Source organism: Lemur catta, chromosome 5, assembly GCF_020740605.2.
Source record: "Lemur catta isolate mLemCat1 chromosome 5, mLemCat1.pri, whole genome shotgun sequence".
NCBI lineage: Eukaryota > Metazoa > Chordata > Mammalia > Primates > Lemuridae > Lemur > Lemur catta.
The window spans coordinates 43,753,005-43,778,829 of NC_059132.1; the positions used below are offsets into that span (position 1 = coordinate 43,753,005).

The window sequence follows — 25,825 nt, forward strand, 5'->3', positions numbered from 1 at the left end:
TGGGTTTGGAGCTGAGAAACATCTTAACACATGGCATGTTCACTCATTCATTGTGTACATTTATGAAGTGCTTACTGTGTGTCAGATTGCAAGGCTCTGTGCCAGGCACTGGAGAGTCCGGAGAATTCAGTGGAAACTCTTATAAAGTACTCATCTCAGTGACTAGTACAAGGTAGACCCTCCATTAAATGTAGCTCTTTTCTCTCAGGCCCAGTGGGAAACATAAAGGGAAAGGAAATGGAAAACAAAACAAAACAAGAAACCAGCCCTGGCCTTAAGGAATCTCACATTTAGATTAAGTATGGGATAAACCACAGAGAAAAGTACACTTTAAAAAGAATCTCAGGGATACTGGATCTTGGTTTGTTCTTGTTGTGGAGATAGAATCTCGCTCTCTCACCCTGCCTGATATGCAGCAGCATCATCATAGCTCACAGCAGCCTCAAACTCCTTGGGCTTCAGTGATCCTCCTGCCTCAGCCTCCCAAGTGGCTGGAAGTACAGGGACACACCACCTCAATCAGCTAATTTTTTCTACTTTTAGTAGAGATGGGGTCTCACTCTTGTTTAGGCTGGTCTCAGACTTCTGACCTCAAGTGATCCTCCCATCAGGCATACACTTTTAAGAATTCAAAGAAGCAGGCCCTGCGCGGTGGCTCACGCCTGTAATGCTAGCACTCTAGGAGGCCGAGGTGGGAGGATTGTTTGAGCTCAAGAGTTCGAGACCAGCCTGAGCAAGAGCGAGACCCTGTCTCTACTAAAAATAGAAAGAAATCATATGGACAGCTAAAAATATATATAGAAAAATGAGCCGGGCATGGTGGCACATGCCTGTAGTACCAGCTACTTGGGAGGCTGAGGCAGGAGGATTGCTTGAGCCCAGGAGTTTGAGGTTGCTGTGAGCTAGGCTGATGCCACAGCACTCTAGCCCGGGCAACAGAGCGAGACTCTGTCTCAAATAAAATTAAAAAAAAAAAAAAAAGAATTCAAAGAAGCAAAAGAATATTTGGGAGGCTATCAAGGAAGCCTTCATAAATCAGAGGGGAAGGAGCAAGACCTGAGTGTTTAGACAATGGCCAAAGGAGTAAGACCATTTCAAATGGGAGAAAGCTCATGAGCAAATCAAACATGGTGGGAACTTGCTGGGTGTGCGTGGAGGATGGATTTGCGACGTGGACTATGGAAGGTGGGGCCACTAGAACATGTCTGGGCTTCATTCTGAGGCGCAGACGAGTCCCTGGAGTCTTTTGAGTGAGCAGAAATTATGTGCAAAAAATATTGCCTTATAGCCTCTATCATATCTAACACAATGCCTTGCATATAGTGGAATATTTGGGAAAAAATATTACATTGAATAGGATGAGATGGGACAGGATGAAGTGGAATTACAAAGGCATGTCTTAACTTTGAAAATCTATGTATATCTCCCTCTATTGTCATTATAATAATAAATGTCTTATGAAATATGTTGGGCAATCTAGGATCAATTTAAGGCCAAAAGTTCAAAAACTAAAAGAATTCAAGCAATGATAAAAATTTTAAATCATAAAAACGTTAACAAGTAAGGATATAACCCAACCAGCAAGGCACAGTGCTTGTTTCATGGTTGGGGTCTCTGGTGTCAGAGGGAACGTGACATTGACCTTGAAGAGACTGGGAGGAACTGCTGAAAACATCATGAACTTATTAAAAAAAAAATCATTGGGCAATGTTTTTGAATGAAGTCAGTGACTCGTGTAAAAGCAATTAGTATGGCGCAAATTTTGAATGTGAGTTTGTAGAATATACAATGTACTCACAATTAATCTCTTGTTTTCTTCTTGGCAGATCCATTACAGGATTTTGGCTTCTCTATGGACCAGTGTTCCAAACAATTAAAATCAAATCTCAACATTAGATTTGGAATTATTCTGAGTAAGTAAAAATGATTAGCATGAAATAAAACATTGCATAGCCTCTTCAGACTTCACGAATCCAGTGACTCATATTAACTATAATCGCTGGCTAAACCACTGCTCTTCCTCCACGCTCTGGAATTAACTCTATTTCCATTTTAATTTTCAAATCTCTCTCTGGGTAATATCCAGGTAAGGTAGAACTCTCATTTAATGCTGTACTTTTGTACTGAAAAGACTCTAGGCACTCATCTGGGCAACATAAGCACCTGCAATTAGTATACCCAACAAGAAAAAAAGGAAAATATTTTGAGACTAAATATTGACGTCTACTCAGGAGAGAGCTTTTGCTTAGTTATCTCAGCAACAAACAAATCTACTGCCAGAAGCATGGTTTGTCATTTGTGTTCTTTCATATCCCAAATAGCTAATGTAAGTTCCTGAATCCTTAACACAGGCAAAGAGGAGATAAAAATACTGTCTCCCCAACCCCAGTGAATGAGCTAGAGCACTTTCTGTTTAATTTTTGTATGATCGTGCCATTGCAGTTAGCCAATATATTTGCTATAGCTACCAGAGTATCTCCTTTTCTAAAACAGTTTTACCGAAACCAGAGCTGAGAGATTTAATAAACTTTGCATGTGGGATCATTTCAGCTAAGTGGAGGAAACATTCCCAGAGATCAAGAACTCCCATGCCTCTTTGTATTTCTAGAATCTCGCACAATATCTGGACTTATAGCAGCAGCTCAAGAAATGCTTTGGGGAGAGAAAAGAGGAATAGAAGGAGGAGTGGGTGGAACATAAAAGGGAGGAATGGAGAAAAAGGCAGAGAGAATTGAAACTCACCCCCACAGAGCCCCCCTAAAGCTTCCTGTGTAACCATGGTGCAATATCTGCCTGGCAACAGTAGCAGGAGTCTGTAGGCTGGATCACACACCAACCCTGTCATGAGGGATAAATAATACTATGTAGCTGAGAAGCTCTAGAAGCCAGACCTGCAGAAATCATATTCAGCGGCCAAAGCATTGGGGTAGGGGAGCACAGCAGAGTAACTACCTTGCCCCCAACAGGTAGAGTCTGAGAAAGGACCACCTTCTATACCCCAGGTCATCATTATGATCCCCTGTAGCATTGCCTGAATGCTGTCTTACCAGGAAAAGAAGAAAACTGTTCCCCAGACAGAGCAGACTAAAAGAAACAAAAGGTCCTTTAGCTCACGCTGTTATAAACTTTGGATGCCTTGCTATGCAATGAAACCCACCATAATAGCAAAGGTGCTCTCCTCTTTCCTTCAGGAGAGGACATCAAAGAGCTGTTTCTCGACATAGCTCTCACCGCTAAAGGATCGTCCATTTTGAATTTCTCCTACCCCATCTGTGAGGAGGACCAGCCCAAGTTTTCTTTCTGTGGAAGAAGGAAAGGAGGTAAGCTGTCTGGCTCACTGCCTGCAGAGGCCCGCAGGGTGACCAAGAGCCGGCGTCTAGCCCGGGCCTCTGGACAAGCTTGCCCTCACCTACCAGCATGTGTCCTACAGAAATAACAGTCAGGCCTGTCCGGTAAGGGCCTGCCTTACAGGGATGTTGTGGAAATCAAAATGAAATGGGGTGTATGAGACGGTTTACAAAGCAAAAATGGATACTGGGAGTAGCGGTGCCCTGAAAATCCATTGAGATCCAAGGTGTTTCCAGGTTTGCTCTCAACAGCTTCTTTAGTGGCAGGGTCTCCTCAATATAGCGATGCTCTTTGAAAAAGAAAATAAAAGGAAGCCCACTGAATGTCATGGCCTTTCCCATTTGGGTCACCGACGGACACGGGTATCAGGTAGCCAGGCTCAAAGCAGAGAAGCAGGAAACCCACTGCATTAGCTCCCTTTTCACGAACCCCCTACCCCTGCCACACATCCCCCAGGAGGGCAGGAAGCCCCCCACACCCCACCTGCCCTCTCCACCTCGTCCTCCCCACCTGCTCACCCAAGGCCCTGGGATGCCCCTGTGGGTTAGTTAAAGCCTGTTAATTGAAGCCTGTTCTGTGGCTGTCCCGGCCCAGGAGTTCCCTCCTGGCTGCTCCCTCCTTCCTGTGTCCATTGGCTGGCGGGGAGTGTACCCCCAACCTCACACCCCCAACCCCCCGCCCCAGGGACACCCCTGTATCTGTTTCCCCACTCAAGGAAGCTAGAATTTTAAACAGTGAAGTTCTTTGTGAAATGACCCAATTATCCTTCTTAAATGAAAGATCTAGAAGAAATTGGTATCCCCTTCCCACACCAAGGGAGGCAGACAAAAGAAAACAGGGAATTTAAACGAGGGTAAACCAGATGGAAAGCGGTGAACGGCTGTGATCTGTAGGTGACAGGCTGAACTCAGCCCTCCCTCCCCTCCCCGAGGGGGCGGCACATCCCTGTGCTAGAGCGCTTGCCCCGGCGACTCACGGCTCGTTCCCAGCCGTCATCCTCTAGACTGCGAGCTTCTTGAGGGCGGCGTTCGCACCACCTTTGCCTTTTTATTTCCAGTATTTGGAATATGTCTGATACATGGAGAGCACCAAACACACACACACACACACACTCACACACACACACACACACACACGCACACACACGCGCGCGCACATACACACACACACACACACATATACACTCACACACACATGCACATACACCCACACACACACATACATGCGCACGCATACACACACACACATGCGCACGTACACGCACGCAGACACACACACAGCAAAATAGCTAATGATACTGAGCATTTGTACCAGGCACTGTTCTAAGAGCTTTAGACCCAATAAGTCATTCCATTCCCACCCCACCCCTTTGAATGAGTACTGTTAATACTCCAACTTTATAAAGGCAGAAACTGAGGCACAGAGAGTTATAGAAACTTGCACAAAGTCACAGAGTTGGTGTAGGGCCCATGGCTTGTGAGGGATCCAGGTAGGCTGGCCCTAATTTTAACTTCCAATGAATGAATAAACAAAAAAACTAGAAATGTATGAATGTGTCTTTTGGCCAGGAGTTTATTTTAAATTATCATTTAACAACTCACTGTTTCAAATGGGTACATTTTTTTTCCTCCTAGCTAACCTGCCATAGAAAGATTAGACAGTGTTCCTCTGTCAACTTACTGGGAAGATTTCTAGTTAATTAGGTGCATTCATGCATGTCCTCAGCATGATGAGCTTGTCATTAGTCAGTCCCCACCCAATCTCCTACCTGTCCTCAGCTGGGCCAACCCCAAACCCCTCATCCAGTCAGCCCTTACTCCCTTCTTTCCTTCCTTCCTCCCTCCCATGGTGACTAAGTCCCACTCTGTGCCAATGCTTTGGGGAGCCTGAAGATGAACCAATAATGGTTTGTGCCGTCAGGGACATCCTGGTTGACCAGCAGAAATGAGAGACCCACAGCACAACAATTCCAAATTGCTGTGTGTGACACGTGCATTAAAGAGTCACAAACAAACACAAGTCATCTCAAGAGATGGAGTCATCTCCAACCAGTTTAACCTACTGGAACAAGGACCACCTGGGAAATTGAATAAAGAATTACTTTCCTGTTTGCCTTAAAGTTATCTGAAACCTGTTATGGTGTTTTCAGCATTCTTTTCACACATATGAATGTGTATGATTTAGACATAGCATGATAACACTGGTGGTCTGTAAGGATTCCTGATTTTATAGATGTTTTGGAGGAACTCGAAGCATCATGAGCTCATAATTAAATAATAACCATCCAGGAAAGGCTAACAATTTCACAGGCTGTCACCTGTAGCCGGCATCTACAGTTCTATCTCAAGCCTTTTTCTTATCTTTCTAATTTTTCCCCAAAATAAGTGTTCTTGAACTCAAATGTGGAAACAGGTACCCTTGGAGGTACTGCCAGCTTGGCAAGAAAGAACACATACTGGGCTGTCCTTCTGTTCCCTGGATGGAGTCTTCTGCAGAAATGGCTTCCTAACTGGTTCCCTGTCTCCATCCTCGCTGCTGCCAGTGTGAATACAGAGCTCATCATGCCACGCCCCCTCCCAAGAGACTTCACGAGCTCCCTCTTCTGTAGAATAAGCCTAAGGTCTTTAGTGACCAAAGGTCGTCATAAGTTTGACTCCAGCCTGCTTCTGCAGCAACATCTTGCTCCATTTCCCCCATCCACACCTTTGGCAACAGCCTCAACAAATGGTTTGCCGCTTTCTCACTGCAGCTTGCATTTGAACACCTGCGAAGTTGTTCAGACTGTCCCCTTAGCCTCTCCTGCCCACTCCGTATTTGTCTTTCCTTCACACCTAACCCAAGCATCACCTTGGCTCAGAAGCCTTCCTCCAACCACAGCCAAATGTAGCACTTCCTGTGGGTGCTCTGGGGGCGTTGTGTTCCTACTTCTGGTTAGCCCTTGTCTCAGCAGGAGTTGAATTCCATAGCTAGGGTGTGTGTGTCTCTCCCATTAAACTTTCGACTCCTCAAAGGCAAAAATATTTCTTGTTCTTATCTGTCTCTGAAGACATGGCAAAGAGAGCTGGTACAGGGTAAAGACACTATAAATATTTGTTTTACTGAATTTGCACGTGAGTATATAATGGATTGAATGCAAGTACACCAGTCCACCTCAGAAGTGACTAATGATGCTTATGCATGGCACAAAGACACAAGGCACATTGAATCGCAGCAGACAGTAAATTTTCTTTGTCCTCCAAGTTTAAGAAAACCTTACTATTTTTTCCTCTGAGTAGGGTTTTAATGGAAATAATAAAACAGAAGAGATATTGTTCCCTCAAACAGTGTGAGGTGCCCAATTCAGCTTAGCAGCCCAAAAGGCTGATGCTTACCTTATTGGAATTCTGGGCAGCTCTGCAGCCATTTATTTGCTTTATTGCAAAGGGGAAGATGACTGCAGAGGCAGGCTGAGAAACTAGCATTTGGAGAATTGCCAGGAAACTTCATACAGTATAAAAGGATCAGAAAAGTGATATACAAATGCTGCATGAACAAATAATTATGCAAATTATATAAGCCAGAGAAACTCAAATCTTAAATTCAGAGGCTTCTTGGGTTATTAATTTTTTTTAACCCACCCACAAACCTACTGCAGGAATGACTCTATTCCAAAGACGTGATTAATACTAAGACCAGAAGGGGAAAAATGGCAACAGGGAGAACTGAAATCATTCCAAACCCAAGCACAAGCTGCTGTTGACACAGTTAGCATGAAATGGAGTCTCTCTGGGGTTTGCAGGTCCTCCTTAGCAGAGCAGTGAGAAAACTTGGTGTACACTGTGGGCGGCACATTATGGTGTCAGTTGCAGCTGAGTTGTTTGGGATCATTTTTGCAGCATTACTACGTATTCCTGTGCAAACTGCATCTCACTGGCTGTCGTCCAAGCCAGATTAAACTGCAAAGTGGGTCAGGCTCGGTGAGATGTAGGTACAAAGCATTGTCTCCTTTTCTTCTGCATCCTCCTCAGCTAGCGCTAAGGCAAGAAACACATCGGATTCAGAGGCCAAGAGTTGCTCTTTTAGTACCATCATTTATAGTGTGATTAGCAATTTGGGAGAAACAGCCTAAATGGCTAATTATAAGGTGTTGGTTAAGTAGGTCATTATTCGGCCAAAGGTATAATATGCTGTGATTTTAAAATGATGTTGTAGATTATTAAATTACATGAAAATATAAGAACATTAAATGGCAAAGCGTGCTATGGGCCAGGCACAGTGGCTCACGCCTATAATCCCAGCACTTTCAGAGGCTGAGGCAGGAGGATCACTTAAGGCCAGAAGTTCAAGACCAGCGTGGGCAACATAGCAAGATCCTGTCCCTACAAAAAATAAGAAAAATGAGCCAGGTGTGGTTGTGCATACCTGTAGTCCCAGCTACCGAAGAGGCTGAGACAGGAGAGCTGTTTGAGGCCAGGCATTCGAGGCTGCCAGGAGCTGTGACAGAACCACTGCACTGCAGCCTGGGCAATAGAGCGAGACCTCATCTCTGAAAATAGAAGCAACAGCAGCAGGCTATAAAAGAGTACTGTCCACTGGATCTTGTTTTTATTAAAACGTGTAAGAGTGTACATCAAAAAGCTCTGGAAGAACACACACTTAGGTGCTTATCTCTAAATGCTGGGACTGCAGATCCTTATTTTTGTCTTTTTTGAAAATCTCTCTTGTTTTTAGGATAAATTTGCAAATTTATTCTTAAATGTTAGTTTTTCATTGTAGGAAAGAACAGAGAGGGTGAATTACCATCCCCTATAGAGTAAATCTAAGAGTTTTCAAAGAGAATCACAGCCTATATAATACTCAATGATGTTTGGAGTTGAATAGAACATTCGGAATCAGAGCCTTGCATGGAAGGAATATCAACGGTCCGTCTAACAGCCACTCTGTACTCTCTCCCTAGTGTGCCCAGAGCCCCCTTTGCCGGAGCTGCGGGCTCACTGACAGGGAGACAGAACTGGCCCCTGTTTTACCTTCCACCCTGTTAATACCCCCTCAGTCCCTCTCTCTCCTCTGGTAGCACCGAGCCATATAGATTTACCTGCTTTAGTTGATCTCGATGCTTTCAATCTGGCTCCATAAGCTGGAAACCAATTTTTTTTTTGAAACCAATTTTTAAGACTAAATTGGGATTCGTTGAATATCTTTAAGGACCACACCTAATTACTAACCCTAGAGGGGGAAGCTGCAGCCAGCTCCCTGGATGCTCAAGAACAGTAACGCTGACAGAGCCCCCGCCTAGTTGGGTAGCTTAGGCCTGGTGCACAGCTACCAGGCACGCACGCCCTCCCCCGTGGCTCTCAATCTGGGCTGCACCTCAGTCATACCCCTGCTGTCCTATGCAGTGACCACAAACCAGATGTGCTTTAAGTGTACAATATAGGCTAAATTTCAAAGATTTAGTATAAAAAAAGAATGTAAAATATCTCCATCCATTGTTATATTGGTTGTATGTTGAAATTATAATATTTGGAATACACTGAGTTAAATAGAATTTACTATTACTATATTATTTATTAATTACTTATCAATAATAAGACATTACTAACATATCATTAAAATTAATTTCACCTTTTAGAATGTGGCTTCTAGGAAACATAAAATTATGCATGCAGCTCTCTTTATATTTCTTATTGGCCAGTGCTGCATTATAATCTCCCTTGGAAATGTTGAAGATCCCAATACCCAGGCACACCCTAGACCAATTAAATCAGAACCTCTGGGAGTCAGAACCAAGCCAGGTGGTCCAACATTCAGCCGAGGTCAAAGAGCGCCACCTTAGCCCCAGGCTGGCTACACAACACCAACTGGCATTGTGGTACCCCTCCACGTGCACCAGGCATCTTCTCAAGAATGTTATGTGTATGAACTAATTTACTGCTTGCATCAGCCTTGTGAAGTATAGAAACTACTGTTATTAGCCTCTATAATATTGTGATTTATAGTAGGAAACATATATTTGGTCTCTGTCCCTGGTTCCTGGCAGCTCCTAAAACCCTTGTAATTTCTTGAGCAATAGGGGTGCTGGGAGTATCGTGTGTTTTAATATTTGGTCTTTGACTCAGTTTTTTGCGTAAAGCGACTGAACTCCTTGGCATTTCCTGGGTGGCCGGAGTGCCTTTTTTCCTAACGAGATGATTCTTGGTGGGTTCCTGGGTGGGGGCTGATCACCACAAAGACCAAGCCACAATTAGAAGTTCGGATTTTTCAGCTCCACCCCTTGCCTTCTGGGAAGGACAGAGGAGCTGGAGATAGAGTTAACAGCCCATCGTGTCTACATGATGAAGCCTCCACAGACATCCCTAAAGCGTGGAGTTCAGGGAGCTTCTAGGTTGCTAAACACGTGGCAGTGCCTGGAGGGTGGGGCACCCAGGGAAGGCCTGGAAGCTCCGCACCTGGCCTTGCTCCGTACACCTGGCCGCTCACCTGTACGCTTTGTAAGGTCTTTTATGATAAACTGGTAAATGCAAGCACAGTCAGGCATCACCTAACAGCGGGGTCTGTCCTGAAAAATGCATCACTGGGCAATTTCTTCCTTGTGCGAACATCACAGAGTGTACTTAGCACACCTAGGTGGCATGGCCTGGCACACGCCGGGGCTGTGTGGTGCAGCCTCTTGCTCCCAGGCTACAAACCTGGACCGCATGTTACTGTACGAACACTGTAGGCAACTGTAACACAGTGGTAAGTACCTGTGTATCTAAACAATCTAAACATAAAAACAGACAGTAAAAATACTGTATTATAATCTTAGGAGACCACTGTTATATATGTGGTCCTTCACTGACAGAAACTTCATTATGCGGCACGAGGCTGTGTTTCTCCGAGTTCTATGAGTCATTCTAGCAAATTGTCAAACACAAGCAGGGGTTCGTGGCAACTTCTGGTTTATAGCCAAGTTGGACAGAAGTTGTGGGTCACCTAGGAACCTACTACTTGCAACTGATGTTTGAAATGAGGGGGAAGAGCGGTCTTGGGGGCTGAGCCCTTAACCCACGGGGTCTGTGCTAACTCCAGTATCAGAATAGCACACCTAGCTGGTATTGGAGAATTGGTGGATATGAGGATAAAATCCCACACATTTCAGTGACCAGAAATGCTCTGTGTGGAGAATATAGCAGGAGAAAATATTTTGTTTTTTCCTATATATAGCCTCATTTTAACAGGTGGGGAAATGGAGTCCCAGAGAGGTTAAGTAACTCACACAAGGTCACAGCGCCAACAGGTGGTGATGCTGGGTTTCTTTCCAGCTCCGAACTCCTCTGCTATGCGTCTTCTGTAAACAAAGAAAAGGTCCGGGAGAGGAGAAGTGAACTCAGTTCAGCCCTCCACTGGGACTAGGAAAAGGATTTAAAGGACATACAAATTATGGGGATCAGACAGTCGTCTTTGGGCGTCACCAGCCGCTGTTGTAAGGCTGTGGTTCTCCCACTGTGGTCCTCAGACCAGCAACATCAGCACTCTCCGGCAAACTCTTAGAAATGGCAAATTCTCGGTCCCCACTCAGACTTACTGAATCAGAAACTGGGCTTAGGGCTCAGCACATCTGTATTTTAAAAGCCCTTTGGGTGCCCGGCGCGGTTGCTCAGGCCTGTAATCCTAGCACTCTGGGAGGCCGACGCGGGCAGATCGTTTCAGCTCAGAAGTTCAAGACCAGCCTGAGCAAGAGCGAGACCTCCTCTCTACTAAAAAAAAAAAAAAAGAAAGAAAGAAATTAACTGGACAACTAAAAATATATAGAAAAAATCAGCCAGGCATGGTGGCGCATGCCTGCAGTCCCAGCTACATGGAAGGCTGAGGCAGTAGGATCACTTGAGCCCAGGAATTTGAGGTTGCAGTGAGCTAGGCTGACGCCACAGCACTCTAACCCAGGCAACAGAGTGAGACTCTGTCCCAAAAAATAAAAATAAAAAAATAAAAGCCCTTTGGGCCACAGGTTGGCAAACTTTTTCTGGAAAGGACAAGGCAGCAAATATTTCGGGCTTTACAGGCCACATGGTCTCTTTGGTGATTGCTGAAATCCACCCTTGCGGTGTGAAACTCACCATAGACAATATGAAAAGGAATGGTCATGGCTGTGTCTCAATAAGACTGGATTTATGGACACTGAAATTTAAATTTCATATAATGTTTACATGTGATGAAATATTCTTCTTTTGATTTTTTTCCTGAAATTTAAAAACATAAAAATCAAAATCATTCTCAGCCTGAGGCTGCTCCAAACCAGGCCTTGGGCAGGATTCGGCCACAGGCCAGAGCTGGCCGAGCCCCTGCTGTAGGCGCTGCCGTCGCACGGTAGCGGGTGAGACGCCAGGGCTGTGGGGCAGAACCGGGGAGCACAGCCGCGCATCAGTTCAGGTCCCCAACGCTGACACAAACGCGACACCTTTGCTGTAACTCGGCTTTGTAAGGCTGTGCCAACAAATTAGATGGGAGGCAAAGGGGACCGCACAGGAAAACTGGTAAGAGCGGCGGGGGCAGGAAGAAAGCCCCTCGTGAGAAAGCCAGGGAGGGGGACCCATGGCCCCCCTCCACCCCCACAGCTGCCATCGACGGGCTGGGGACAGGAGCTCTTCTTTTCTGGGCGGTCATTTAATTTCTCTGGTTCTCAGCTACTTCATGTATTGAATGGGAGTAGCCATAATTCTTTACTGGGTGACCGTGGAGACTAAGCAAGAAAAGACATGCGATGGTGCTGGTGCGTCAGAAATCGTGGCAGTGAACCTCTCTGGCTCCCTCTCCCACCTGGGGGACCTTGCGGCAGGGGCTGGGGCAGCCTGAGCACCCACAGGGCTGCTCTGTAACCCCGGGCGGGTCTCTCACAGACACAGTCGGAGGTGAGGATTCCGACTCAAACTGGCTCGCCTGGGAGCCAGGGGGCGGCCACCGCACCCCTCTCCACCAGCCTGCCCCAGACCCAGGATTTCCTGAGCAGCAGCTGAATGAGTATTTGTGGCTGTGTTGTTCTGTAATGTTTTCTTGTTTTACCTGGGTCAGGTCAGCCTCTAAAATTCTTATTTTCTGGCCCTGCCTTGACTTTTTCCCGGAATATGTGACCATGGGAATATCCATTTGCTTCAAGGGAACCTGACATCTGTCCACCAAGGTGTGGTCTGTCCTCATGATCCCAAAAAGATACCCCACAACCACCTGACACCGGGACTTCTCCCAAAGTCTGTTTCGTCAGCACTACCCAGCACCACAGATGAGACTCCCGCAGCCCTGTCTGGCTTGGAATCGAGTCAAGTTCACCCCCGTCCCATTCAGTCTCTGACGTATCAGAGTTCAACACATCTTCACGTCCATTCTCAGTGAGATCCGTCTGTTCAATGAGTTTCCTAGAACAGCCCATGCCAGGAGGATGAGAGGGAAACAAGGAGTTGAACAGAGCGGAGATTTGATCGTAGGACTTACAGTGCAACATGAAACTTGAGTGTCAACCTGGAAAGTAAGAGCATGACTTGCTCCCCCCAAATAAAAAACAGGGAGAAATTATTAAAGGGACAGGGTGGCTCACGTTTTGGCTTCTAGGATATTCTGTGTAGGGCCATGGAGAAGAGAGATTCTCAACTGGAAATGAACCGAGAGATCTGAGTAAAGACTCAGATTAAGGCCATAAAGCAAATAGAATGAACACACGATTTTCACTCTGGTGGCAAGAGGCGCATGAGCTGTCAAACCTGGTTCTGGCCAGGGTCGGCCAACCCAGGCAGAGTGGTGCTGGTTTTATAGCACTAAGTGAGTAACTGATTTTCAAAGATAATTTGTTTATTGTTTCATGGATTGACTTGTGGCTATCAATTGTACCCAACCTATTGCCAAAATCAACTGAGACTGAAGTAAAGGCTTAGGGAGGTTAAACAATTGAATTGTGTGTGTATGCGTGTGCGTGTGTATACACACTGGGTATTTATTATCATGAACTAGGGCTCTGTAGGTCAGGACTCTTCTTTGAGACCTCGGCAGCTGTGATTGACACGGTGCAGCATGACGAAAAGCTGAGCGGACTTAATGATGCCAAGTTCGTGTCAGAACCGCAGAGAGGTGCAGAAGGCAGCGGGGCCCATAAGAACTACTGGCTCAGACTCACGGTGCATCCGTCCCTGCATGAGCCACTTTTCAGCATGAGCAAAATCTATTATGAAATACATACGATAGATATAGGCATACCTCACTTCATAAAATGTGTAAGCTACAGAAAAAAAGATAAGTTTGGACTTGATTTTAAATGCATTAATTTTTAAAGCTGGTAATTAAAAGAAATATTACAAGGACACCTTTTGCAAGCTGAAGAATCCTTTAGTCGAGAAAATAACTGGTCCCTGGTTTATCTTTCGTGTAAATTTCAACTTTCCTATTCTAAGTGTTTGTCCAAAGTGGGTACTGCATCAAAATTAGATGAATTTCAGTATGCAACAGAGTAGATCCTTTGAGAACTATATTTAAAATCTGGCAGAATATTTCCCATAAGGCAGATATCCCTGACAGCAGCTGAGGAAGTCCAGGCATACTCACTGATTTTACACGCACCAGTAAGTCACAGGTGTGACCACAGTGGGTGCTCAGGGCTACATGGCTTCCTTTCCTTTTCATTATCCAGCGTGTTTCTTTTCTGGTCCTGGTTCCTGCTGGATACCTGTACCTGGTGATCTCCCTAGCATTATTAACTGCAGAGCCTTCTCAATCTCACTGTATCTATTCAAAACTCAGTCTTAGAAGTTTTAAGTAGATTGGCAATTCAGGTTCCACCAGCTAGATTTCTATTGCTTCCTCTATTTCTGTTTCAATGTGTCTTTTCTACAGGTCTAGGGAGGGAATTTAGGAGGAGCAATGGGAATGCAATCTGTTTACTGCCTACATTTAGAAAAATTCCCGTAAATGCTTTCTGCAAAATACCTTCTACCTTGCATGGCTGTAGCAGAAGACAGGGCAAAACCACCTTCCAGGCTGGTGCTATCTTGAAGAGCATTAATCTATGCCGACTACCTGACAACTTCTATAAAGCGTGCCCCAAGCCACGGCACCACTGCCGTCAGCCTCATGATTCAGCTGTTTCACATTCACTACGCATATTAACAAATGCAAGCCTTAGGAATTCAGGCATTGATCTTAGCTACAACAGAAGGAGAATAAGCAGCTTAACTGAAGACTCAATTTTAAAATATAGTAGTCTCCTTCCATCTGCAGAGGATACATTTCAAGACCCCCAGTGGAGGCATGAAATCACAGATAGTACTGAACCCTATAAATACTATGTTTTCCCTATACATACATACCTAAGATAAAGTTAAATTTAAATTAAGCACACTAAGAGATTAACAACAATAATCAACAATAAAATAGAACAATTATAACAATATTCTGTAACAAAAACTACGTGAGTGTGTGCTTGCACACTCTCTCTCTCTCTAAAGTACTGTAATATTTGTGGACTGCAAATAACTGAAACCGTGGAAAGTGGAGCCATGGGCAACACAGGGTTACTGTTTGTCTTTTCTGGGGTATTGCCTGGGTTCTACCTTTGATTTCTGAGGCCATTTAGACCCCCTGCTTCTGCAAGCTCCTTTGCAAGCTGCAGGCGTTCTGTCCTTGCACTTCACTCTCAGGATCCCCAAGCCCCGCTTCTGGTCCTTGTCCTTCAGGCACTGCCAATAGCCCCAGTGACAAAGTGGCTTAGATGGGAACTTATGCACCTTGGCTCCTCTTCCCATGGATGAATCCACAGACTCGTGGAGGGAGTGATGATTCTCTGTCACCTGGGAAATTGCACGATTTCTCCTGCCATCAGTATCCCCACTGTCATTTTGTAGCTGCAGGCAGCATGCTACCAAGACCAATATTACTGGAACAATTTCCTGCTCCCTGCCTCATCACACTGCAGTGCTGCTGCTGGAGGGCCGGGGGCCCAGCCCAGCGCAGTGGCTCTTGACCTTGAACATGCATCAGCATCACCTGGAGCACGTGCTCAAGCACAGATGCCCGGATTCCCCTCTGGGGTTTCTAGTTCAGTGCATCTGGAGAGAAGCCTGAGAATTTGCGTTTCTGACAAGTTGCCAGGTGAGGTTGATGATTCTGGTCCAGGGACCACACATGGAGAACCACTAGCCTGGTGGGTAAGCATAGGGTTTGAAGCCAGACCTACCAACCTACATAGGGCTGAACCTTTACTGTCACTTATCCCTTATGTGACCTCGAGCAAGTTACTTAATCTCTCTGAGCCTCAGTTTTCTCATCTGTACAATAAGGAAAATATAAGCGACCTCACAGGATTGTCATAAGGATAAAATGGGATAATATACATAAAGCCCTTAGCATGGTGTTCAGCACACAGTAAGCACTCAATAAGTGATCAATGGCAGCTACTTCATGCAGCTGATGATGGATTTCTTGCAAGGACTCTGAGCTTCTCAAGCCATCATCAATCTCAGAGTAGAGGCCTGCATTTTAACCAGGTACCTGGAAGGCAGCGGAGCCTTGGAGACTTGGAAGTCTAAGACCTTTTCCTCGCAGGGAGGTGCCTTTGGTCCAACCCTGCCTATTCTCTGGTGGTTGACAATGCGGAGTCTCCCTGCCCCCGGCCCCCTAGGGAGACAGCGCCATTTACATTTCTCATGGAATTGGAAATCTGAAGCACCACCACCTGGCCTCCAGCCCTTTCTTGTTTTCATGTTTTATTCTTTGTCTACAGACTTCAAGCAGCTGCAGGTTTCCTGCTTGTGATTACTGGGCAGCCGCTGCTGCTGCAAATTCAGGCAGAATCAACAAAAACAATGGCTTACTTATTGCATTAGCAGAAAAGTCATGGACTTCAAAAGACAACTAGACACAGTGGTCACCCTAGTGAGGACACCAGCCGGGGTGAGGTCAGAGAGCCCTCCTGACTGCTGGGTGGCTGCTGAGCAAGCTGCAAGAGAACTCGCTGGCTACTGAGGAATCTTACAGCTCTGAGTACCTTCCCTCCATCCTCAAATTCAAGCATGTTTTTAAATGTCCTTTGACATCAGTCAATTCTTTATGTTAGTCGACCCCAGCATAGTAAGACTAAGGTTGACCTAGGAAAGAAGCAATTTTAATTTTCTAAGACAATATGGGCATTTTTACAAACCCTTGGCCTATTATGGAATTTCACAAATCCAGCTCTGTGACGCATACTTTCATGTAATAACCATTTTATTTCCTTTTTTAGCATTTTAATTTTATTCTTTGACAAATAATAATTGTATATATTCATGGAATATAGAGTGATGTTTTTATGTATACAAAATGTATAGTGACCAGATCAGGGTAATTAGCATATCCATCATCTCAAATATTTGTCATTACTTCACGTTGGGACTAACACTTTCCTGAGCAAAACAGAAATAACTGCGATTACTGAATTCCCCTACTTTGGCAATTTACTTTTAAGTAGTCAGCCATTAGTGTTTAACTTTTGATGACATTTTTATAGTAAATTTGAAAAATTAGGGAGAATTCTATTAAGATCCTAGGGAGGTCTGGCAAGCGGGAAGACAGTCCCCAACAGGCTCTCCACGCCAGCACCGCGCAGTTCCCGAGGACAGAAGGATGCAGAGCAGGGCGCAGGCCCCGGCTCAGCCAGTGTCATCCAGCACCCTTGGGACCTTTTATTTCCACAATTTAAAAACCATTCTCTCTCTAAAAAGACACTCAGTGACAGTCATCCCATGATTTGGGTCAAAAAAAAAAAAAGCCGATATTCAGAAATGACTTCATGCGTTCCGAACCAGGGAGGTAAATTTTTCAATCCACTGCACATTAAAAATTGATAAAGATTTCAAATGAAGGGAAGGAAGAAATGGGCCCAAACACATTGGGGACCTTTTTATAGCACTGGGGTGTGGGAACGTTCATTAAAGGAAGCTCAGAGTCGGAGAGGATCTGAGAAAGGAAGGAGCGAGAATTTAATTTTAGGTGTTGTTTCATCAGGTTAAAAAAAAAAAGACAGTTTCATGAGTTCCTTGCAGCTATTCTCAGGAACTTCACAAGCCCCCAAAAAGCGCCACTTGAAACTGTAAAGTGTAAGAGACCAATTTAATGAAAATCTCTTGCCCCAGTAAAGACCCTGTTAATAGTGAAGAGCACAAGTTAGCACATCTCGGGACATTAAGTGAGCACATCGAGATGCTAGACATCATTCCTGGGCTCTTCAACGCATCATATTCATCCATTATTTTAGAACAGAAGTTCAGGACTTAGCAGTTATGCACAAAGAGGTTCCCAAACCTAGTCTCCTTGTGTTCTCAACATCCCAGCAGTGGTCGGTCATGCCATTGCTCTTCGTGACACCTGGTGGGTGAATATTAATACAACTGATAACTGTGGTGTCTACCTTTCCTGGGGATCCCATTCTGCTCAGCGACCTTGTAGACAAGTTCTCCAGTCCTCTTAGCGCCCTGTGGGGAGGTGTTCCTATTGCTATTTTGCAAGCACGGAAGCTGAGTGGCAGGACGGTTAAGCAAATGCTAGTGAGTGGGAAAGGGGCATCTTGAACCCACGTCTTTCTGTTTCCCAGGTCAAGTCGTTTGCACTCTGCCACTGGAGAGCAATCTGTAAAAACATAAAGTGTGTATAAAACATGGCCAAGGGAACCCAGCCAGACCAGACAGGGGTTGGCACACCCGGTCCTCATCCGTGGGCTCTACCCCTGAGCCACACCGTGCCCCAAACCCTGATGCTGGCAAGACAGCCCTTGACTGGCTCCTGCCCACGCCAGTCACATCCTCAGGTTGCAGGCAGCAGAAGCCTGCTCCAGTCAACAAAAGCAAAGGGAACTTCTTGAAAGGCTGTGTAGGAGTCTCAGGTACAAGGAGAAGCTGCAACACCGGGCAGAAAGTGGGCAGCCCTAGAGATCGGTGAGGCGAAATGAAACCACTTCTTGCCAGAACAGACTGGGCCGGGGTCTCCTTGTCCCTTTGCTCCGATTGTCCTGGCTTGGGTCAGAGAGTATCCACAGGGGAGAAGATGATTTCCTAGAGAGAAATCATGTGCTGGTGGACGGCCAGCCACTGCACTGCTCCTGAGGGCACCGTCCGCACAGATTGACTGGAACGGTGCCCCGGGCTGTGCAGAGCTTGGGCACCGAGCGCATCACGGGCGGGCAGCGCTTCTGCACTCTGTGCTTCCTAGGAACAGCGCCTACACACACTGCTCAGGGAGCCTGGGTGGGAACAGGAGCTAAGACCCCAGCCCAGGTAGCCCGACCCTGGTCTGTGCTCTCAGCCGCCGCGGTGCTTATCACACGCTAGGTGCACGGTGCTGGGGAATCGCAGAGGGGGCAGCAATCACCGAGCAGCTGGCAGAGGTGTCCTCCTTCTTGCTGACCTCAGTGTGGGCATGGATGGCCCACCTTCCTCACCTGCTTACCTCCGACAGCCACTTCCATCGTGTCACCTCAGCCACCACCTCCCGTGTCAATCCTGAGTGTGAAACTGCACCGTTTCTGAAATCTCAACTTCAAGCCTCTGCCCTCCGGCTTCCTCGTGTTCTTCCAGCTCATTGATTCTAGGATCTCGACTGTAATAACGAAACTCCATTCAATGACTGCACCACTCTTTGAACTGTCACCGACCCCCCCCCCCCGCCCCGCCTTCACCTTCTTCCGCAACCCCACAGATTCCGTGGCCTCGTGTTGTTACACACTGTCCCCTCGCATCTGTCCTGGCAGCTTTGCCTTTCTCTCCTGACCCTTCTCGTCCAGCAAAACTCCAACCCAGTTGTCGACCTTCTCTGTTCCTGCGTCACACCTTCTGAAGGTTGCTGAGAAAATCTGCATCTGGGCTGGTTGAAGCATCTTTAAATTTATGGCCACAAAACTCAAAAAAAGCACTCGACACTGCCTAGAAATCCTTCTGTGTTTCTCAAGTGGATTTCCTTCCCACCGCCCGTGATGAATATTACGCACCTTCTTTTGCTGCTCAACACAGCATAGGCCCTCACCGTCCACGCCCCTCATCTGTCTCCATGATCGTCACTGGAAAACCCAAGTCACCAGGCAGGGCCTGCCGCTGCTCTGACGCCGACTGCAGACCCGCCTGCACTGAAGCTCGCTCTGCTCTTTTTTCCTGTCCTACGACAATGGGAGTAATATCTGTGCTCCTGTCAAAGGCAGATGCCTTCCTTCCCACCTTCTTAAACACTTCGTTCCTTCAGTTATTCCCTGTTCTGCACTTTCAATGTCACTTCCTACAAGACCATTCCCTGTGGACAAAGTATATGGTGCAGTGTCTCTACCCTGAGCACAGACGCAAACCACCCTTGACACCACGCCCTCCTCCGGTTACCGTTCGTGAGCTCTGCTCCCCCGCATGGCAGAACTCTCTCACATCCCTCCTCACGTCACTCCTCAACCCAGCCCACTCGACATCTGTCCTTACCTCTCCGAGCTCCTGTCAGGGTCACCCAATGACCTCACGTTGCCCAAGCCACTGCACATTTTTGTCCTCATCTTACTCAAACTGTCAGCGGTGGCATCCAACACAGCTGCTCGTCCCCTCCTGTTTGGAAAACACTCATCTCCTGGCTCCTTTGGTCCCACTGTCTGGGGACCCTCCACTCTACCCACCATTCCTTCTTGGCCTCCTTGGCTGGCTTCCCCTCCCTGACTCAACCTCTGAATGCTGCAGGGCCTCGGGAGTGGCTCTGGCCCTGTCCCCTTCTCTGTCTTCTCATTCCTTTTCTCTGGGTGGGGGTGGAGGTGTTCCCATCCTGTCCCATGGCTTTATCACCTTCTAATGACTCTAATATTCATAACCCATCCCTACCTCCTCCCCAAAATTCCAGATTTGTATATCCAACCCCTACAAGTGCCTCGATTAACCCTCCCCTAGAAACAGAGCTCTTTCATCACCACACACACACACACACACACACACACACACACACCCTCTCTAGGCCCCCCCACCTACCCAGATGCTCCACCCCAGACCCTCCCTGGCCCTCACTCTGCATGTCCAACACATCTGTTCCTCTGTCCCCAGCGCCACCCCCACCAACCCATCACTCACCTCAGCCTGGAGACCCTCCGCTCTTGCCTCCCTTCCACTCCCCGCACAGCGCCATGTCTCTGAAAAACATGAATTAGCTACTTTCCCTTGACTTTTTAACACCTTTCCCATCGCTTTGGGAATGAAATCCAAACTCCTCAAGGTCCTGGATTGTCTGTCCCCCCTCAGGCTTCCCAGGCTCGTCTCCACGTGGCCCCCCTTGCTCACTGTGCTTCTGCAGAACCCGTCCCTCTGCCCTTCCAGCTGCCCAGCCCTTCTCCGTACCAGGGCCTCTGCCCTTACCCTGCTGTCCTGGGATGCTCTTCTCCCAGCCCTTTAAAGGCTGGGCTCATCCTGCGTCTTCAGGGCTTGGCTCGAGTGTCACCTCCTGAGACGCGCCTCTCCCTGCCAGCGCCCCACGAAACACACAGCCCCCAGTTCCTGGCATTAGCCAGTATCCACAGGTGCTTCCTGGATGTCATTATGCTATTAGTGCTTTACATCGGTTAACTCCTGACTCTTCACAACACTAGGAGGTGGGCACTGTTACTGTCATCGTGGTACCCATCTTAAAAGTCAGGAAACAGCCCAGAGCGATAATGGCTGTCCATGGTCGAATGCCTGTAGGGATGGTCTCAGGATTTAACCCTGTGCATCCTGCTTCAGCCTCCCGCCCTCTCACGTTGCCTGCCTGGCTCCTGCCGGCACCTTCTACAGTCTGGATCTTTCTTGTCTAGTTATTTTGGCACTGTCAGTCTCCTCGTTAGAATACACACAGCTCGTGGGCACAGACTGTTTTTAGTCACTGCATGCCCAGGGGCTGCCACATGGCAGGTGGCCAGCGGGCATCTGTTGCATAAAAGAATAAAGGAATGAACAGTAGGTCTGGATCAGGGAATGAGAACATTTCTCTCAGTGGCTACTCCAATTTTAGTGCCAACAATCATTACACATCTGTGTGACCACAGATCGTGCGAGGGAACCATTTTTGTTTTAAATGGTTGAATTTACATGTTTTTCAGAGCAGATCTACTTTGCCGGCCCTGTCAATAACCCTGGCATAGATATTCCCAAGGTAAGGTCTTGGTTTTCTGTTTTGCTCTGTTGCTTAATGCTTGTATTGAACAGGTCGTTTCTTAAGGAGAAGGCGAGAAAGAGGAGGGGAAGGAGGAGGGAACTGAACAGTTTAAAACTTATCCAAAAGCCATTACTACAAAAGCCTTTCTCCATAACGCTGTTACCTTTTAGCATCTGCCATTTAGGTATTCAACGTTTCCTGTGCCATTGAAGCTTTGCAGGCCATCTGGACACAAACCTCCCCGAGAGGGATGCCTGTGTCTCGTCCGGCAGGGCTGCTGGCGTCCGTGGGGACTCCGAGTGGCTTGCGCTGGTTGCTGCGTGGAGCGGCCGCACGCACGCTGCGATTCGTGCTGGGGTGGCTGGCAGTGCAGAGAAAGGCAGACACGCAAAGCCCTGGACTTAAAGGTCCCCTAGGTACAGCCCTTGCACTGTCACTCGTGGGCTGCCACCAAGTCAATAGTATGCCCACGTCCTCAGCATTTGCGGACAAGGCTCACTGCCGAGAGCAGAATTTCCCACTAATTCCTTTTTATCCAAAATAGTGTGACTCTATTCATGGCTGAACTCAAGCTGGTCTGCCATAAACAATAAATTTTCAAGATGCTACTCCTGAGAGAATCCTACGGAACATGAAAAAGACTGCAAAAATGTAATCGTTTTAAATGTTTTTGTTTCCGATCTCATTATTTCAGTTCTCCAAAACCTGCATCTGACTCAGGAAAAGGGTCTCCTCCTCCATACAGAATCTCATTAACTTAGTTTCACGTCTGGGTTTGTTTCCTCTCTGCCCCGGGCCCTGGGTTCCCGGCTCAGAGGGCCAGCCCCATCCCACCTCGTCCCGATAGCATCTGGGTCCCACTGGCACTGCTCCTGCAGCTGGGAGGTCTCCAGCCCCCCACCCCCGGGGTTCTCCCGCGCTTTCTCCTCAGGCCTCAGTGGCACAGTGGGAAAGTTTTTCAAGAAAGGCAAACTCAATCTCTCTTCAATTCTAGGTTGTGGGACCTAAATTCTCCCCGATAGCCTTTTGTTCTTTAAATCTTTGCTATTTAAATTCTCTTTCTTTTCCCACTTTCCTTCTGACCACCAACTAGAGACTGACTTAAAATTCGCTAACAACTGATTTTCATTTTGAATTATTTGCTTTTTTGTAAAACTAGCTACCCTTAGCAATTATATGAAATAGAGTGGAAAAGAAAGTCTTAAAGTCAAAGAACCCTTTTGAAAGAAAACACTGGCCAGAGGTCTAAAAAGCTTTATTACATTCACCTGTGACATTTGGGGGGCGTGCAATGCCCGAGTTCTTCACCCAGTGACGGAGCTGGAGGAGGCGGTGCCAGCGTGAGGGCCGCGTCTGCGGCAGAGGCCGCTGGGGCTTCCGTCCCACGACGGGCTCCCTGCACTGGCCTGCGGCGCCCAGAGACTTCGCTTCCCTAATGCGGGACAGAGACAGACAGCCTTTGGGTTTCGAAAGACGTACCCCATAACCCCATGTCCTCTCCTCCAACCTAACCCCCTGGGATGGGCTCTGGCTAATGGGGGTCTCTGAGTGGCCAAAAACTTTCTGACTCAGAACTCAGTGCCTTCGTATCAGTTCCCTTTTAACGCATCCAGTCCCGTGGCCCAGATCGTAGCCGTGCCTGTGTCCCATATCTGTGCACTGCTGTTTTCTGAAATGGAATTTAGAGATCTGGGGGCTCCCAAAGCACCAACTTGTAGACACAACCTGAACCATGTAGCGCCAAGGAGGCACCTTCAAAGTCCTAACCTGCAACCCCGGTGCCCTCAACAGTGGAGAGGCTGCCCGCTCCGTCCTTCATCCCCACCCGCCTCCTGTCCTCCCAGCGCACAGCCCTCCTGCCCCCAGACTGGCTCGGCTGCCCAAACACCCTCACGCCTTACCCCAAGTCTGTGTACCCATAGCTCATAATCTGAAGCCCCTTCCCTCAAATACGTCTTTTCTCAGACTCATAAAGCAATAATGAAAAGCTCATTTGATTTTTAATAATCGTGCAGGGAGTGGACTTAAATATACAGAGAGAGTTAAAAGAAAAGTAGGTGAAGATGAGGGTGATGCACAATCAGATATAAATTTGAGCCAATCTTTACTCATTATGAATTCTCAAACTTTTACACAGCTTTGGTTAAATTCCTAACACTGTTTCTAAAATGTCAGCTGCTCAGTATTTGAGCAATGAGACTCCTGGGAGCCTCCAGAACCACAGACTGACACCCAGGCCCATCCAGAGCAGAGCCTCTGTCGGGGGATCCACCCGCTTCTGAGCCTCGGCAAGGTGCTAGAAAGTTATTCTCTTCTGACAAAGGCAGCCTCTCACGCAACTTCTGTTCTGTGGTCTGACTGCTTCCTTCCCTCCGGCTTTGTACAGATCAAACCCTTTCCTCCTTTGGTGACAGGCAGTTCCCGGATGTGCTGGGGTCTCCTGAGCCTCCCCTCCCCTCAGTCCTTTGCCCTGCCGGCCACACTCCGCCTCCCCCAGCCTTTTCTTCTCCAGATCAGCGTCCACAGCCCTGTCACCACCTCATGGCCAGTGGGGCGCTGGGGCAGAGAGCGAAACAGGTGTGGCTCCAGCCCTGGGACTCTTCCACCATTCCTCACGCGCCACAGTGCTCAGACGGCTCTTGGAAGCTAACTGTAGATGAAGGGAGCCCTCTCTGCAGTGTTGCTGCCAGAAAGGAAAGCTGGAAGTGGCCACACATTTTGTGCCACAGCATTTGGATGTTGTGCTGCTGAGTTGTGCACCCCCAGGGTCTTCTCTGTCCCAGCAAATGACCCTTTATCCTTCCAGTCTCGCAGGCCAGAAGCCTCTGAGTCGCCTTTAACCCAGCTCTTTCTCTCCACCCACTCGGGCTCCTCAGCAGATCCTCTCTGGAATCCAACCCCTTCTCCCCTACCCCCGCCCCCAGTCACCCTTGTACCTCACCTGCATGACTGCAACTGCCACCCACCCCATCTTTTCAGCCCGGCAGCCAGAGGGGTCCCCTGACACAAACATCAGATCAGGCCACTCCCCTGGGGAAAACTTTGGAGACCCAAATCCCTTTCAGAGTGGAAGCCGACGTCCCCAGCATGGCCTGCGAGGCCCCAAGGGTCTGGCTTCCTACGTCTCCCTGAACTCACTTCCTCGCCCTCTCTTCCCTGAGGCCCCTGTGGCCTCCTTGCTGTCCCTCAAATGTGGGGGCAGCAGCCCACAGCAGCACAGAACACTCCAGAACTCTTCAGGCCTTTGCCTAAAGGTGGTCTTCTGAGCACGGCCTCCCTGGACCACCCTACTTAAAACTGCAAACCAGCACTCACCCTGTCCCCACCCGAGCTCCCGCCCACCCCTCCCTGCACGAGCATCGGTATCTGACCCCCTTCACAGCCAACTGCAGTGTGGCCTGCCCCTCTCCCAGCGAGACTGTAAGCTCCACAGGGCTCAGAGGGCCGTGGTTAGTTTTGTTCTACTTTGTCTCCAGTGTCTAGAACAGCGCCCAGCACATAGAAGATGCTTGATAAACATTTGTTAGGTGGTTGATTGTACTGTGGCTCACATGCCTAACTAACACGTTACCTGTGCCTCCTGCAGGGAGAATACCAGGTTTTGCTAGAACTGTATACCGGAAGTCATGCCACCGTGGCCTGCGCCAATGCCACCATCATTTCCTTCTGACTGTGGCCTGCACAAAATCACAGCAAGCTCCTCGCAAGAGAACTCTCAGACCGAACCTACCGCGTGAGAAGAACCTGCTGACGAGTTACAGAGCCCTGCAAAGCAGTACCCCGATGAGCGCAGCTGCTAATCTGAGCCCCAGGACAGACGTCTCCAGACTGCACAGATGTAAGGAAGTCCCCAAATTATCTGCTTCCAAGGAGCCTCTTGGTAGTCACGAGGCTGTCTCGAGGGTGGATTGTTCTCTAATTAGTTGCCTCACACGAGACTCACCTGCTTTCCAGCTCCTCTAGAGCTCTTCCGCACGGTTACTGAGAATAAAGGCTGGCCCGCCACTGTTCATTGCGCTTTGTTCAAAGAATCTTCTACAGTGCTGTAGTTAAAAAGTCATTTCCTCCAGTACAAGTGTTGAGTGCCAGCGCTGCATAAGCAGTTCCAAGACATTCAGGAGGATGAAGGCCTGGCTAAAATCAGAGGCCTGGGAAAATGTGCCATTGCCTCTCCTGGCCGGGACGGGCCCCTACCCTCGGACCATGATGCAAGGTTGGTGCAACGTCATGAATAGTGACAGCACAGTCTCACTCATCCAAACACTCATTTCACCTTCACCCCCACAGCATGGCGATACTTGACCTCAGCCAGTGATGGCACTCATTACTGCACTCATTAATTCATTCCAGGAGTGACTATTGA

At 47.7% G+C, this 25,825-nt stretch overlaps 1 protein-coding gene and 1 long non-coding RNA gene across 3 annotated transcripts in view; one reads left to right on the top strand and one right to left on the bottom strand.

Annotated features, from left to right (window-relative positions):
• Positions 1–25,472, top strand: part of LY86 (lymphocyte antigen 86) — a 52,390-nt gene extending 26,918 nt beyond the window's left edge. Inside the window, exons 2-5 of one of the 2 annotated variants that reach the window (XM_045551637.1) lie at positions 1,827–1,913; positions 3,192–3,320; positions 21,407–21,459; positions 25,049–25,472. In XM_045551637.1, coding sequence (XP_045407593.1) covers positions 1,827–1,913; positions 3,192–3,320; positions 21,407–21,459; positions 25,049–25,132 — 353 coding nt within the window. In that variant the 3' untranslated portion in view covers positions 25,133–25,472. Of the gene's footprint in view, positions 1–1,826; positions 1,914–3,191; positions 3,321–5,268; positions 5,417–21,406; positions 21,460–25,048 lie in introns of those variants that run through there. The other variant, XM_045551638.1, reaches the window with a different exon arrangement.
• LOC123638203 lies at positions 17,319–19,352 on the bottom strand. Its single transcript, XR_006735226.1, has 3 exons — positions 19,304–19,352; positions 18,766–18,915; positions 17,319–17,949 (listed from the first exon to the last, which is right to left on the bottom strand). It is a non-coding gene; the product is annotated as an uncharacterized LOC123638203 (long non-coding RNA).
• Positions 25,473–25,825: the final 353 nt, after the last annotated feature.